Genomic DNA, 16367 nt, shown 5'->3' with positions numbered 1-16367 from the left:
ATACTGTCACCTATTGATCCATATCCCATCCCTCATCACAAAAGCATAAAAAACATAATACAAACACTTTAACATAAAAAAAACTCATTACAGAAAATAGATATTAAGATTTAAAATATGTAATTTATTACCAATTTCCTTGAAATTGTTAGTTATAGGAAAAAATACATCCTTCCGTCCGCTTCTGCTGATTCAATTCAGGCTTAAAGACAGACAGCTTTTCACAGCTTTGATATCCACTTGCTACAAAACTAGAACTTGATTAAAAAAACGCCAAAAAAAAACTTGTTGAAATCACTTACATACAAGGTCTTCTGAAATCCCTTCATTTGTTTTACAGCGTTCACATAATTGTCAATACTGTAAAACTGTACTCTACAAACTGTTGTCTGCAGGGGCTATCACCATTTAAAGATATTCTGGCTGGCGTAAAATTAATGTAGCACGTGGCTCTCCCAGTCTGAAGCCTGGATACAATGGCTCAGTGAATTCAGTGTGGAAAGTGTGCAGGTGAATCATGGTCTGTGAAGACACTGCATAGAAGGTCAGCGTGCCAGCTGTCCAGTCTAAGAACACTCCAACCCTCTTGGAGTTGAAATAGGGAACAGATATGGGTGCATCATCATTCTTATTGTGCCACACGGTGTATTTGCCTTTGCAGTAGCGTAGACTCCAGGACTGATCATTGTAGCCAAGGACTGGTTCATTCCCTTTACCTTTCCTGCTGATTCCTTTATATGCAACTCCTATACCCATCCATTCCCCAGACCACTCTATTTCCCAGTAGCACCGATCACGGAGACCCTCATTACAAAGCACTTGTCCCCAGTCTTCAAATCTCTCTGGGTTGTCAGGGTATTTCTGACTTTCTTCCAATCGTTTCATTTTCTTCTTGTCTTCAGAAAAAGATAGTTCTGAATGTGCTGTATTCATGTTCACAGTCAGCTCTTGTGCATCTGAAAAAAAAGATTTCAGTTTTGTTTTTTGTGCCCCCATCCAGTATTAAAACTTGAAATGTCACTGGTATGTTTGTTTAAAAATAATAACAAAAAGTCTCACATTTCTTCAGAGCTGATTTTAAGTAACACTCCCCACTGTCACTTATCCTAGGTAAAATCAAAGATGTTATTTTCTGCTAATCTAGAGTACATGAAAAAAATAACTTTTATTTAACTGTAAGTGTAATTTAACTCAACTATACCTGATAGTGAGGTGATCAGGGTCGTTCTCTATGGAGGAGAGGTGCTTCATTCCCAACTCCCCAGGATGATTGTAACTCAAGTCCAGCTCCTTCAAGTGTTTGAGGCTGGAGGTCAGAGCTTTAGCCAAAGAGTCACAGCCCGAGTCAGTGATTCCACAGAATGCCAAACTGAAATTTAAATTTAAAGCATATAGAGTTAGTTTCTTTTAGCTATTTGTGTGGCATAAATATCCTGCACCAGGATATTTTCACAAACCTAAGTTTTTCCAGCTGGCATGCAGTATTTCCCAGTCCATCAAGGAGAAGTTTCACTCCTTTGTCTTGCAGGTCATTATCACTCAAGTCCAGCTCCTTTAGACACGAACTAAATAGAACTTTGGAAAGCATCTCACAGCATTTCTCAGTAAGGTTGCATTCTTTAAGCCTTAAAAAACAGAAAAAATAACCACATGCTAGTATATTTTGCAGGGTTAAGAGGCTGCCGTACAATATAAAATAGTAGATTATGCCAAGTTAAAGCACTGTATTAAAAAATTGTTAAATAAATATTAAGTCAGGGCCAATGTCTGTGATTCCACATATTGTCGATCTGAGTAAAGCATATTAAGCTTAATTTACAGTAAGTAACATACGGTGTTATTTTTTTAATTATTTAGCTATGAAGAAGAGAGTGAATTTGATCTGGTGTGTTTGTTTCAGCTGTGTTTTTAGCATCATAATAATTGTCACATTTAAAAATAATATTGTATGTCATATGAACATTACAGAGTATTGTTGTAATTTACTCACAAAGCTATTTTGGATTCCTTAATCACCGGTAACAGCTGCTGGAGACCCTCCTCAGATCTGGAATATTTTCTCAGATCAAACTCATTCAACTCATCCTTGGATGTCAGCAACACAAAAACCAGAGCAGACCAAAGTGAAGGTGAAAGTGTGATCTCTGACAAACTACCAGAACTCAGACACTTCTGGATCTCCTCTACAAGAGACTGGTCATTAAGCTCACTGAGGCAGTGGAAGAGATTGATGCATCTTTCTGGGGAAAGAGTTTGACTGATTTTCTCCTTGATGTACTCAATAACTTCCTCATTACTTGGTAAAGTACTCCTCATGGTGGCAAGAATACTCTTCAACTGATCTGATTCCTGTGAGAGGCCAAGAAGGAAGCGGAGAAAAAGATCAAGCTGACCATTCTCACTTTGCAAGGCCTTATCCACTGCACTTTGGAGAAGGCCAGTTACTTCAGTAGAAGCCTCTCGGACAGTGAGGGATCCTTCTGGTTCCAACAAGTTTAGGTTAGAGCAAATGAAGGTGTGGAAAACATACACTGCAGCAAAATACTCCTGAATGCTGAGGTGCACAAAGCAATATGATCTCTTTAGATGAATTCCAAAATCATTCTTTGAGATCTCTGTGAATACTCCTGAATATACTGCAGTGTCGCTGACATTTATTTCGTACTCGCTGATTTCATTCTCATAGAAGATTATGTTTCCCTTCAGTAGCTGCTCAAAGGCTAGTTTTCCAAGCTTCAAGATATTCTCTTCATTCATTTTGACCTGTGATTGGGTTTTGCAAACCTCTCCACTGAGTGAATACTTCTGACATTTGATCAATGAGTTGTGCACAAGAAAATGTGTGTACATTTTTGTCAATGTGTTGGGCATTTCTCCTCTACTCTCGTGGCTTTTTTCTTCTAAAATCTTCTGCAGGACAGTGGCAGATATCCAGCTGAAGACTGGAATATGGCACATGATATGAAGGCTCCTGGTTGACTGAACATGTGAAATGACTCTACTGGCCATGTTTTGATCAGAGATTTTTTTCCTGAAGTATTCTTCCTTTTGTGGATCATTAAATCCTCGTATCTCTGTCACGCGATCAACACAGTTAACTGGAATGCGACGTGCAGCTGCGGGTCTGGTGGTAATCCAGATGTGCGCAGAGGGCAGCAGGTTCCCCTTGAACAGATTTGTGAGAAGCACATCTACTGGAATTTGCTCTGAGACACAAGAACGAGGCTCATTGTTGTTGAAGTCAAGAGGAAGCCGGCACTCATCCAGCCCATCAAATATCAGCACAAGCTTATATTTGCTAAAATCTGAAATTCCTGACTCTTTTGCCTCTGTGAGAAAATTGTGAAGAAGTTCTGTTAGAGTGCATCTTCTCTCCTTCATCAGATTCAGCTCCCGAAATGGTAAATTAATAAGGAGCTGAATATCCTGGTTAACTCTTCCTTCTGCCCATTCAAGATTAAACTTCTGCACAGAGATAGTTTTTCCAATACCAGCAATGCCTGTAGTGAGCACAGTTCTGATGAATCTACGGGATCCACAAAGAGAATTAAATATGTCTTCGCATTTGATTTGCTTATCTTTTGTCATTGATCTCCTCGATGCAGCCTCAATCTGCCTGACCTCATGTTCATTGTTAACAGTTTCACTGAGTCCTTCTGTGATGTAGAGCTCAGTGTACACCTTGCTGAGAAGAGTCTGGTCCCTATGCCGTACTGTTCCCTCATAAATGTATTCAAACCTTTTCAGTTTTTGTCTGAGTTTGCGCTGGCAGACATCAAGCTCGCCATAAATATCTGGTTGTAAAGAGAAAAAAAGAAGAACGCAAACAGCTTATTAAAAAACATCAAAGATATATTTTTTCAATAAGAGATCACAAAAACAAACTATAAAACTAATTCTGTACTATTTGCACGTTTTGTCCTTACATTTCTCCAGTTTGTTAGCAAGCTCCTTTTGGCCAATTTCATTTAAGACGTGTAATGTAATCCTCAAAACCCCTTCACTGGCACTCGTGTCTTGCTTTGTATTTTCAGTAGACGGATGGTCTTCATCTGGCTTTTCCCTTTCAGTAGAATAGCGTGACAGATGTGGAAAGAGCATCTTTTTATACCTTCCAATTTCACTCATAAAAATCTCCATGCCATGGGTTTCCACCAGCTGCAATAGAAAAACTTTTTTTAATCCACTTTTTTTGTTATATATATGATTATTATGATTATGATTATTATTGTTTTTTTACACAAAAGCATATCCCAGCATATCTATGAGAGGCGTGATCTTAAAAAAACTTTTTTTTTTCAAAAGCTGTTATTAAGGGAATATAGATTTTTTTTCAGCAGACCTTAAATATGACATCTCCATCCAGCTCCTTTGTCTCTGGAAAATCATGCCCGTCCCTTAAAATGAATATTGATAAAGTTATAAAAAAAATTTCAGCTCAATAAAACCAAGTAATTGTTATTGTGATGCTGAATTTTCAATTATTAGCACAGAAAATAGACACCAACTATAAACTGCTCTGTCATCTTAAGAGTTTTTCAGTTATGAGGTATCATTAAGTGGAAAGTTTGACTTCCTAGTGGCAAAACTTAAAGAATCTCCTGTACCACTAGTGTATTTCACATGGAACCAACATTCTGCACAAATACATTGGTTATTATCTATAACTAAATAATTACCATGACATGAATGGGGGGGAAATCTCCATTAAGGTTCTATTGAATATCTTTTACAGTTACAAGACTGACACAGATTCAAATCATCGATTCCAGACTTCCCTCACCCCAGCCTCCTCCTCCAGCTCATCTTGGGAGACACTGAATTGTTCCCAAACCAGCTGAGAGCACCTGGGAGGTGTCCAGGAGGCATACTAGTCAAATGCCTGAATGACCTCAACTGGCTCCTTTCGATGTGGAGAAGCAGCAGCTATACTCTGAGTCCCTTTCAAAAGGCCAGGCTACAAACACCATCTCTAAGGAAGAGCCCAGCCACCCAGCTGCTTGTATTCACAACCTCATTGTTTCAGTCACTACGTGGAGCTTGTGACTAGGGCTGCAACGATAACGAACATAATCAATGATGTCGTCTATAAAAATTTGTCAACGAAGAATTTTATTTTCAATCTGTCATATACTAATACTACGTAAATGTGTTTTTGGTACCACAATTCACTACAGGAAGCAACGGGGGGAGTATCGCCTATATCGTGTGCCAAGACTGCACACAGTACTAACAAAGAAGAACGTACCATAAACAGAAGGACAAAAGAGAATGCAAATGGAGATTTGAAAAATGTGAAAGCATTTCACAGAAAACCAAGTTGTGTCATATGCTGTGGGAGTGTCTGGTTGGGCGTGGTCCAGGTTCCTGTCATTTGTCCCTGGGAGTGGAGTTGGCCAGCTCATCACCTGTTGTCAATCTCCGGGGCTCCACCTAGAGGGTTTTTAAGCCAGCACGGCCTGCCACTCCTCGCCAGTTCGTCCTGCTACCATCTGTGGTAAACTCGGCCTCCTCTGAGCTCTGACTCTGTATATCTGGACCTTGGGTTAATATGTTTTTGTTTCCTGTATTCTTCAGATTCTCCACCCATCGCACTCACCAGTAGTGCTGTTTTTGGTCTCCATCCTGTCCTCCCATCTGCTCGGAACCCGAGGAGTATATACTCCACTTCTCCTCAGCCTGCCCTTCAGTCTGTATTCTCCATCTCTTCGAAATCTGGACCGGACTCTCCACTCTTGACCCTCTTTGGAATACACCCCTGGCAGCCTTTTCCCCGTTAAATGACTAGGGTCGCCAAGTAAGCCCAAGACTATTCACTGGCACTCCGTACCTTTGTCCCTTACTCGTTTGTTTCCCATTCAGTAACATTTCTCCCCTGTGTTTACAGAAGTTCCCGTTAGAAGTCTCCCCGTGCTCTACGCCGGTTTCTCCGCCCACGGATTTCCTTTAGTTTTCTGCGTATGGTTTTTGTTAAACCCAGTTCCGTTCACGTTTTGTTCTTTTCAATAAATTATACACAGTTCTAAGCAAATTGAGTCTGCTCTTGAGTCCACCGCATTCTCGTCCGTGACAAGTTGAATGTAGACTGTTCAAAGTGGAGCTTTCTTCCGTGACAGCACTACTGCAGGAGCATTTAAAACGCTGGTGTTGTGCCAAGGTAGCTAAATCCTAAAGAATTTGTTTCTCCTGCATTGGGAGCACGCACTGGGCAGAGAGGGTGGATCCAGTTGACGCTGCCTCCATTCCAATCAACTGTATTTGGAAGGAGTGATGTTTTACGATCAAAAAACAAACGGTTTTTAAGATCAGTGTAGTGACATTAACAGAAAATACACTTGTTGTCCTCATGTGTTATTGGACGAGATTACTTCAAAGCATTTTGCCTGATAATCATTTGTATCGTCCTGTAACTTTACTGTATAAAACGGATAAAACTTCCAAAATTTCAGGAGTAATAAGTGATTGTAAGAAGTGTTTGTGAACTAAAAATGTGGGATACTGTTTGTCTGTCATTTGGACAGCCCAGTGCACGCTTCTGATGCAGGGGAAACAAATTCTGTCATGGTCTGGGTGAATGCCAGTGTTTGTCCACAGAGCCGGCAGTTCCACCTCTGGGAGGAGCCACCGTGTTCCTGTTCATTGCTCTCACCAGTGGGTAATTAAGCTGTTGACTTGTAAGGCCAGCGCTCTCAACTTCTCTTTGCCAGCTAACCACACTATCAGTTTACCAGACGCTGCCGCCCCAGTGTTATCTGGTCACTGGACTTCTCGACAGTCTTCATAGTTACAGTTTTTGCTCACTCCACTCACCTGGCGTATATAGATATATAGATATAGATATAGATATGAGTTAAACTATTTAATCTGCATTGAACACTACACCAACAGAGAAACAACCACATTTGTGATTAGTAATGGTCTTTTCTGTTTTACTTGTATTAAGCACAGGTGTATAGATGAGTTTGTCCTGAAAAGATGCTTATGGACCTCTCAAATGGGTGAAGTCATGACAGAGAGCACCTTCAGCATAATTATCAGCAGCTGGGAACCTCATCTCAAAGATAAGCCACACTCAGAGCATGTCCACTCCAACTGTGAATTCATAAACTGAATTATCTCTAAACTTTTATTTTGGAATGAAAAATAAAAAAATTTTATTTTCATTTGAAGCTTTTTTTTTTTACCTAATGAACAAGGTTTTTTCGCACATTTTTTTTTTGTTTAAATACTACTAGCACATTAATTTACATTATTTAATAATCGTATTTATTTCATTTTTATTTTTATGGTCCTATTGAGTAATGTTAAAAATACATTTGATTATTTTCATATTCATATGTTTCCTGGGTAATTATTCTAATTTGCTGCGGGACGAAACAAGAGGGTGATATTGACAGGTGGGCAGAATTGAGCAGGTGAGTTGCTGGAGCCTGGAACATGCGGTTTGACCACAAGAAGCGGAGATGAGAGGTATTGAAATAATTGTTGACTAAACGACTAACTGAGGAAAAATTTGAAGATTAGTCAATTTAAAAATAATCGTTAGTTGCAGCCCTACTCTTGACCAAATCTAAGGGCCAGAATACAGATTAACCAGTAAAACTTAGCATTTATGTTCTGCTCTCTCTTCACAGCAGCAGATTGGTTGCACCAATGCTGCACCAACACATCACAGAGTATACAATTAAATATAACTTATGCAATAAATGCAAGCACAATTTAAAGAATGAAATACACCTGTCCATTTTTTCTTTTGTAAAATCTGTACGATTCTTCATGGATCTGTCGCTACCCATGGATATGCAGGATGAGTCCTCCAGCTCTGTCCCACTGGGAGAATCTTCAGTCTCTTTAGTAGCTTCCATACCTATAAATTTACAGAGATAAAATGATCCTTTGCAAAGCTGTCAACATTTAGAATACAATACATTTTACTTTCTCCATAAAGCAGTGATAACCACATATGAATATAATACAGAGAAGTCTAAACATTTAAAATTATCACACATATCTGAGTCCAAATATCACACACACACACACACACACACACACACACACACACACACACACACACACACACACACACACACACACACACAAATACTATCAGCTTGCACTAAAAAAAATGCCTTCAATCAGCTTGTCTTTTTAAATGTGAAAAATTAAATCACAGGAGTTTAGCAAGTATTTCCTGAGATTTGCTTATCTGGCTGAACAGCAAAAATCATGCAAGGGGCAGCAAAGGAATATGCGTCACGCTTGCAGTGGGGTGGAAGAAGAATGAAGGGATGAAAGGAAACTACTGAAATGCCCAGACTTCTACATTTTTCGACATTTATATAAAGTTACCTTTGTCTAAATTAGCTGAAAAGTTCAACTAAACAAGAAGCAAAGTGAATGTGCTTTGACATAAACAAGAGGCTATTTTAAGCACTACATTAACACCGGCCCTGACAGGCAGGACGCTCTCACTTTGTGCGTGTGTGTGAGAGCGAGAGAGTGGGTGCGGTTGATTTCCTGTAACTCTTGCCGAAACCTATTCCTGGAAGTCACAAACAGTTACAGAAACAAAATGCTGCTTACAAACAAATCCATCGGTAACAATGATGACATCATATATGACCTAACTGTTAGTTGTGAAACTACTTCAAATGAAATTTTCAAACAACAGTAGCTCAGCTAAAAAGGGCAAATCGACTGTGAAACTGCTAGTACGTGAAGCCGAACTGAATTGAATACAAACGCTCGAAAAGAAGTTGAAACGGAAAAACATAAACTTTGTCCCTGCATGCGTTTGGAAAATCACCTAATCTTCACAACCAATGCAGCAACATTAACCAGTTTATTCAGCTTTTCTGTTCACATTGTCAAGCAGGAATAAAAAATTGCCTTTACCTGCTCTTTATGTGGCTGTCATTTGCTTTTTTTCAGGTTCTTTTTTTTTTTTTTTTTTTTGAAATGGGCGTTCCTCAAGTGTTGGCGTTTACTGAGTAAACAGTAGCATACTAGGGCGTGTCAAGAAGTGAGGCATGTGGTGGCACTTACCCAAAAGGCTGGCCTGGACTGAATTACGCACCATTGGATGAGAGCATGAATTAGACCAGTAGGAATGTAGTGCATTGGCTGACGTACAGTTTTAAAGCAGTTTATTTAATTATGCTTGTGTTATGCTATTTGTTGCTTCTGCACTTCTATAATTTGGATGCAAGTTGCTTCCAATATTTATATACTTCTTCTTTTGCAAAAGATCGAGCCATCCAAAAACAAAATCACCCCACAGCTGCAACATTAAAGTGATACACATAACAATAGTCAATAACCATGATCTAATATATACGTCATCTAATATTTTGAGACAAATCTGCCTTTCTGGGACCTAGAAAGGCACCTATGTAGCTGTCTATATAGGAGTATATTTAGGCAATTTAAATATATACTCAGCAGTTGTTTCATTCGTAACATTTTGTGAGTACTAGGTTGGGCACCCTTTTGCCTTCATTTTTTGTGGCATAGAATTAACAAAGTCCTAGAAACCTTAAGGATTCTGGTCTGTATTGACTGGTTCCAACCCCTGTGCCACATTCAAAGTCACTTAATTACCTTTTTCAATATTCTGATGCTTTGTTTAAACTTCAGTAAGTTGTCTTGACCATACTGTGGAGATACAGAAATTCTTTTATTGCTGCCATATAATCTGCATCATTATAACTGCATTAATAACATTCTTTACAGCATTATTCCATTTAATAATATTTCTTACAGATACTGCATTACAGCTGTTTATTGAAGATGTCCATTTGAGGATCCTTCCATTATGTTAACTTTTATTACAAGTACGGTTAGAAGTATTTTATACACATTGCATATCTGTGCTTATTTTGAGTTGATGTTCGGTTCATTAAGGGTCTTAAGCTTCACTGGCGTGACTGTCCAGGTGATACATGCTGAGCGAAACTAGAACATAGAAGGATAACTGCAATGCATGCTTACAACACATATAATCTAGGAATGTGTCCGGCCTGAGGCCTTAACTCATTTGGTGTCTCAATATATTTTACTCTACTTGGCAACAGATGACCAGAGTCAATAATTAGCCCCAGAGACCCTGAGGGCTTGAAGTTTATTACCTTGTATGAAAGCTGTTATAGAAAAGAGAAGTTCTATGTCTGCTTATAGCTATTAAAGATGTACAAGATGTACGATTAACTGTGACTAATGTCTGGAACCTATTTTAATCTGTCATTGACGCCATGGGGGGGGGGGGGGGGGGGGGGGGGGGGCGTGTACCCCACTGCTTTAAGTGTCCACAACATGTATTTTGGTCAGAAGACACATGTTGATGTTTTCTCCGGGCTGTTAATAAACTCAACGTTTGATTGCACTTTTCTGGGGCCTGGTTTGTGACACTGCTCTGCATTGATCGATTTCGCGACAACTTTGGTGGAGGATGCGGGCACCTTGTAGAGCGCTAGAGGTGTTGCTTTCTGCGGTGGTCGAGCCGGATTAGTGGTCAGACGGGCAGACGTCTCGGGTGATTTCTTGACTACTGTGGGCCCACATGAAAAGGTGAGCACAAACCTCTTAAACTGAAATTGTGCTGTATTTGATTATAATTCTAAAAATGTAGTCAAGAAGTTATCCATTGATCTCTGCTTCGAGTTTTGTTTGGAACGAAAGTGAAACTTTAGTGTTGCATTCAAGGTCGACTCGTAAGAAACAGTATTATATGTCTTAATGCATTGGATTGCTGCCATGGGATTGGGTGATTAGACATTTACATTAATGAACAGTTAAAGAAATTGTCGATCAGTAGGCCCACAAACCCGTATACAGAAAGTTTATTTTGGTTCTGTGATAAAAGAAAGAGGTCCTAAAGTCCTATGAGTTTCACACAGTAGATAATGCAGTTCTGGAGCTGATGTGGGTGAGAGGATTTGCCTAGTACTAACTACCTCAAACTTATCCAGCTAATGCTGTCTTCCCTGCTAACCCTGATAAGAAGAAACGTGAGTAGGCTTGACGGTCAAATCCTATTAGTTGCACCTGTTAACAGTAGCTCCTCTGTTGATTAATTGTTGCACTTGTTATTTTTGGTATGTTTCAATAGCCCGGGCAGCAGGCCAGGCTCCAAGGAAAGATTATTTTATTATGGCTAGGGTAACCTGTTAGAGCATTTTGCATAAATTAAGAATAATACTTGGATTTCTGTAATCCAGTCATAGATTACATATTGTTATAATTACATAAAATGTGTTCTTGTGTGTGTGTCATTTCTTTCCAACACTGTAAAACACTCATATACTTCATATTTAGCCACCCTGATGTTTCTGATTGCAATTTTAGTTCAATTATTGTCATCATTGTGCCTGTTTTTGCCAGCTATAAATGTGTAGGATGTGTGTGCTACATATGTGTTCTAGGGAACGTGAACACTAGCATGAATAGATCATTCTTGCTAGCTTCTTTTTCTTGCTAGGAGAGGAGCTGGAGCGGGCAAATTATTTACTTGGAGGCCTTTCCTTCTTTTACCTTTCTTTGTCAGGATCAGACACAACGCAGAAACACATCGGTTACATTTCTGCTTTTTCACAAAATGTCAAAAAGTGAATGTCCACAATTTAGCCATAATTGCAGGAAAATGTATTCAAGCAAGATCAAATAGTGAAAATCAAAAACACAATGATCAAATAGAACTATATTTATTTAACTAACCCACTCTGAGCTACTGTTCTTATCTTTGGCAAAGAAAGGTCGGTGAAAGGATGAGCGACCAGGCCTGAAGATGCACTTGTTTTTTTCTGCTGATGATGTTCACCAAGCAGCCTGATGGTGCTGGAGACGTTTCTCTCTTTCTGACGGACTGAGGCCTCTCTGACAGGAAATCTAGTATCCAGTTACAGAGAGAGGTCCTCAGTCCAAACTTGCTGAGTTTGTCAAACAGTTTTTGGGGGATAATGGTGTTGAATGCTGAGCTAAAGTCTATAAACAGCATTCTAACAGAGGCGTCTTTCTTATCCAGGTGGGAAAGGGAGAGGTGAGGATGAGGAGCCTCACTGCAGTCAAAGACAAATGTCCTCTGACTTATGATGGACAGATCATTTGGAATGGATGCAAGCCCACCACTACAACTCCTTCTCTTGCCAAATGCCCGTTAATAAATTCCAGTCATCCACTTTGTGATTAGACACAGCTGATGTTGATCAGTCATTCCACAGTCCACAGCTCATCCTAATGGCATCACACTACTTCAGAATTTTTTACTTTAAAATTTGCCACTTTTTTCTCTGAAATTTACAACTTTAATTTTCTGATTTGACAAATCTGATTTGTTTTCTTAATTTTTTTCCCTCCAGCCCCTTATTATCTTCTCACTTTCAATTTCCTTATAGCGTCATAATACTTTTCTTCCTTTTTTTTTCAGTAAATGAAAAAACAAAAGGTGAGCAGGTAGTGGATAATCTGCCACAGTAACAACAATCAATTCAATTCAAATCAGTTTTATTTATATAGCGCAAAATCACAAAAAAAAAAGTCGCCTCAAGGCGCTTTATATTGTACAGTAGGTACAAAGAAAAACCCAACAATCATATGACCCCCTATGAGCAGCACTTTGGCGACAGTGGGAAGGAAAAACTCCATTTTAACAGGAAGAAACCTCCAGCAGAACCAGGCTCAGGGAGGGGCGGGGCCATCTGCTGGGGTGAGAGAAAGAAGATGGGATAAAGACATGCTGTGGAGGAGAGACAGAGGTTAATAACAGATATGATTCAATGCAGAGATAAGATAAGATAAGATAAGATAACCTTTATTAGTCCCACACGTGGGAAATTTGTTTTGTCACAGCAGGAAGTGGACAGTGCAAAAGTTATGAGGCAAAAATTAGAATACAATAAGAATAAATACAGTACACAGCTGTACAGAATAGAATAAAATAATATACTATATACAGTAGAATAAAATAAAATAAATATACAATAAGATAAAAATAGAATACAAATACAAATACTATATACAACTGAGTAAAAATACAACGATGACAGAAAGGATTATTGCACTTAGTATTATTGCATATGTATGGATGTGTGTGCTTGATCAGTTAAAGTCTTTGTTGTGGAGTCTGACAGCAGTGGGGAGGAAAGACCTGCGAAATCTCTCCGTCCCACACCGTGGGTGCCGCAGTCTCCCACTGAAGGAGCTGCTCAGTGCTGTCACAGTCTGCTGCATGGGGTGGGAGATGTTGTCCAACAGGGATGACAGCTTAGCCGCCGTTCTCCTGTCACTCACCACCTCCACTGGGTCCAGAGGGCATCCTAGAACAGAGCTGGCCCTTCGGATCACCCTGTTCAGTCTCTTCCTGTCCCCAGCAGAGATGCTGCCGCCCCAGCAGACCACGCCATAAAAGATAGCAGAAGCCACAACAGAGTCATAGAATTTCTTCAGGAGTGGGCCCTCCACTCCAAACGACCTGAGTCTCCGCAGCAGGTACAGCCTGCTCTGCCCTTTCCTGTAGAGGGCGTCTGAGTTATGAGTCCAGTCCAGTCTGTTGTTCAGATGAACACCAAGGTACCTGTAGCTGTCCACAGCCTCAATGTCCATACCTTGGATGTTCAGTGGTTGCAGTGGAGAATGCTTGTGCCTGCGGAAGTCTACCACCAGCTCCTTGGTTTTACTGGCGTTGATCTGGAGGTAGTTCAGCTGGCACCAGTCCACAAAGTCTTGGGTCAGACCTCTGTACTCCTTGTCGTCCCCATCAGTGATGAGGCCGACTATTGCAGAGTCATCAGAGAACTTCTGCAGGAAGCACTGGGTGGAATTGTGGGAGAAGTCTGCAGTGTAGATGGTGAAGAGGAACGGAGCCAGAACCGTTCCCTGTGGGGCCCCCGTACTGCAGACGACCCTGTCCGACACACAGCCCTGAGTCCTCACATACTGTGGTCGGTCGGTGAGGTAGTCCAGGATCCAGGTAGTGAGGTGATGGTCCACTCCAGAGTTCACCAGCTTGTCCTTTAGAACCGAGGGAAGAATGGTGTTGAAGGCACTGGAGAAATCAAAGAACATGATTCTCACAGTGCTTCCAGCGGTCTCCAGGTGAGCGAGGGAACGATGTAGGAGGTGAATGACGGCATCATCCGCTCCAATGCCAGGCTGGTAGGCAAACTGAAGTGGGTCCAGTGATGAGCTTGTTAGGCGCCGAAGCTGAGCCAGGACCAAGAGAGGTCTGTTAATACATAGTGAGTGAGAAAGGTGACTGGAAAGGAAAAACTCAATGCATCATGGGAATCCCCGGCAGCCTACGTCTATTGCAGCATAACTAAGGGAGGATTCAGGGTCACCTGGTCCAGCCCTAACTACACTGAACAAAAATATAAACGCAACACCTTTGTTACTGCTCCCATTCCCCATGGGATGGACGTAGAGACCTAAAATTCATTCCAGATACACAATATAACCATCCCTCCCAAACAGTGGTCACAAATCAGTCCAAATGTGTGGTAGTGGGCACATCTGCTATATTGAGATAATCCATCCCACCTCACAGGTGTGCCACATCAGGATGCTGATCTGACATCATGAGTAGTGCACAGGTGTACCTCAGACTGCCCACAACAAAAGGCCACCCTGGAATGTGCAGTTTTTTGCGCTATTGGGGGTCTGGGGACCCAGAACCGGTCAGTATCTGGTGTGACCACCATTTGCCTCATGCAGTGCAACACATCGTCGCATGGAGTCTATCAGATTGTCAATTGTGGCCTGTGGAATGTTGGTCCGCTCCACTTCAATGGCTGTGCGAGGTTGTTGGATATTCGTGGGAACTGGTACACGCTGTCGTATACGCCGGTCAAGCACATCCTGAACATGCTCAATGGGTGACATGTCCGGTGAGTATGCTGGCCATGCAAGAACTGGGACATTCTCAGCTGCCATCTGCCCTGAACAATGTGAACCATGATTCATCCGTGAAGCGCACACCTCTCCAACGTGCCAGACGCCATCGAATGTGAGCATTTGCCCACACAAGTCTGTTACGGCGACGAGCTGGAGTCAGGTCAAGACCCCAATGAGGACGACGGGCATCCAGTTGAGCGTCCCTGAGACTGTTTCTGACAGTTTGTGCAGAAATTGTTTGGTTGTGCAAACCAATTGTTCCAGCAGCTGTCTGGGTGGCTGGTCTCAGACGATCTTGGAGGTGAACCTGGGGAGAAGTGGCGCTCTGATGCAGCTGAGGCCAAACAAGGACGAGCTGTGAGATCAGACGAGGGCCACGTGGTTTCTAACAGGTCCTCAAAGCTCCCATCAGCCCCTGCGGCCCACAGATAAGACTGCTGCTGCTGATTGACAGCTCAGCTGAAGCTGCTGTGGTTTCATCGTCTTCATTTCAATCTGACAGCAGATCCAAAAATCTGGGTCACATGATGCACAAACACTCAGAAACATTCATGTTGCTGTGAATTTACTAACACACACTGTTACCTGTGGTTTTCTTCTTCATCTAACTTTTTGAATATCTTCACCTTTTCTTTGTTTTTGTGAATCAAAATGAATAAATAATATTCACAGCATCTCATTTTTAATTGTTCTGTTTTGTTGATGACAGTTTTAAGAATCATTAAAATGATGATCATCAATTCTAATATCTATAAACAGTAATAAAAACAGGGCTGTGTTTCACGTCAGCTTCAGCTTCATTTATTTGTACCCATGGTTAGATTTCATCTGCAGCAGGCAGTCATCCACCTTTACACACACATTTACACAACAGTACAAAAGTAGGAATATTTGGAAACATCTCTGTGATCTCTATAAGACAAAAGGATGGGAGAGGCTGGTGTGGTCTCAACACTGTTCACAGTGTTTCCTTCAGTGCTGCTGACAGCGTCTCACAGCGTGCTGTGATACCTGATACCTTGTAAATGAGTCATTTACCTCAGAGCCGATTTTTAGGCTCTCGCCTTTAGTTCATGTTTGTTTTCATCACTCGTTGTCGTCACACCGAACCTCCTGTAACAAACTTCACTTAATTCTTCGCCATCGAGCGTCTGAGTTTGTCTGCGCCTGAGTCCACTCCTCCATGACAACATCTGTTTCATATTTGCTCTTTTTCACTTCATAGTAAATCACTTAACTTGTTAGAGATTATTTACCCTGACATAAAACACAAATCTGTGGAATAAATCTCATCAGATTTTATATTTGCATCTAAGATTTTAAAATCACAGATTCTTTAAAAGCGTCACTAAAGTTCAGTGAATTTCTAATTTGTCCTCCTGCACTTGTGTCAAATATGGACACGCCTGTGTCCTCATGAAGGTTTGCCTTCACTCAGACCCATGCCCTGCTGTTCCTACCATGCCAACATACAGAAACAT

At 40.9% G+C, this 16367-nt stretch overlaps 1 protein-coding gene and 1 long non-coding RNA gene across 2 annotated transcripts; one reads left to right on the top strand and one right to left on the bottom strand.

Moving 5' to 3' along the window:
- Positions 1–103: 103 nt before the first annotated feature.
- On the bottom strand, positions 104–8942 carry LOC143413486 (NLR family CARD domain-containing protein 3-like). The gene is made up of 9 exons (XM_076876655.1): positions 8896–8942; positions 7738–7867; positions 4343–4397; positions 3927–4158; positions 1991–3794; positions 1458–1625; positions 1202–1369; positions 1060–1106; positions 104–956 (listed from the first exon to the last, which is right to left on the bottom strand). The coding sequence occupies exons 2-9, from the start codon at positions 7863–7865 to the stop codon at positions 409–411; spliced, it is 3150 nt and encodes a 1049-aa protein (XP_076732770.1). The 5' UTR covers positions 7866–7867; positions 8896–8942; the 3' UTR covers positions 104–408.
- Positions 5338–6050, top strand: LOC143413525 (uncharacterized). Its single transcript, XR_013094125.1, has 3 exons — positions 5338–5497; positions 5578–5797; positions 5888–6050. It is a non-coding gene; the product is annotated as an uncharacterized LOC143413525 (long non-coding RNA).
- Positions 8943–16367: the final 7425 nt, after the last annotated feature.

Source organism: Maylandia zebra, linkage group LG18 (genome assembly GCF_041146795.1).
Source record: "Maylandia zebra isolate NMK-2024a linkage group LG18, Mzebra_GT3a, whole genome shotgun sequence".
Lineage (NCBI taxonomy): Eukaryota > Metazoa > Chordata > Actinopteri > Cichliformes > Cichlidae > Maylandia > Maylandia zebra.
This window is presented reverse-complemented; position numbering and strand designations above follow the sequence as displayed.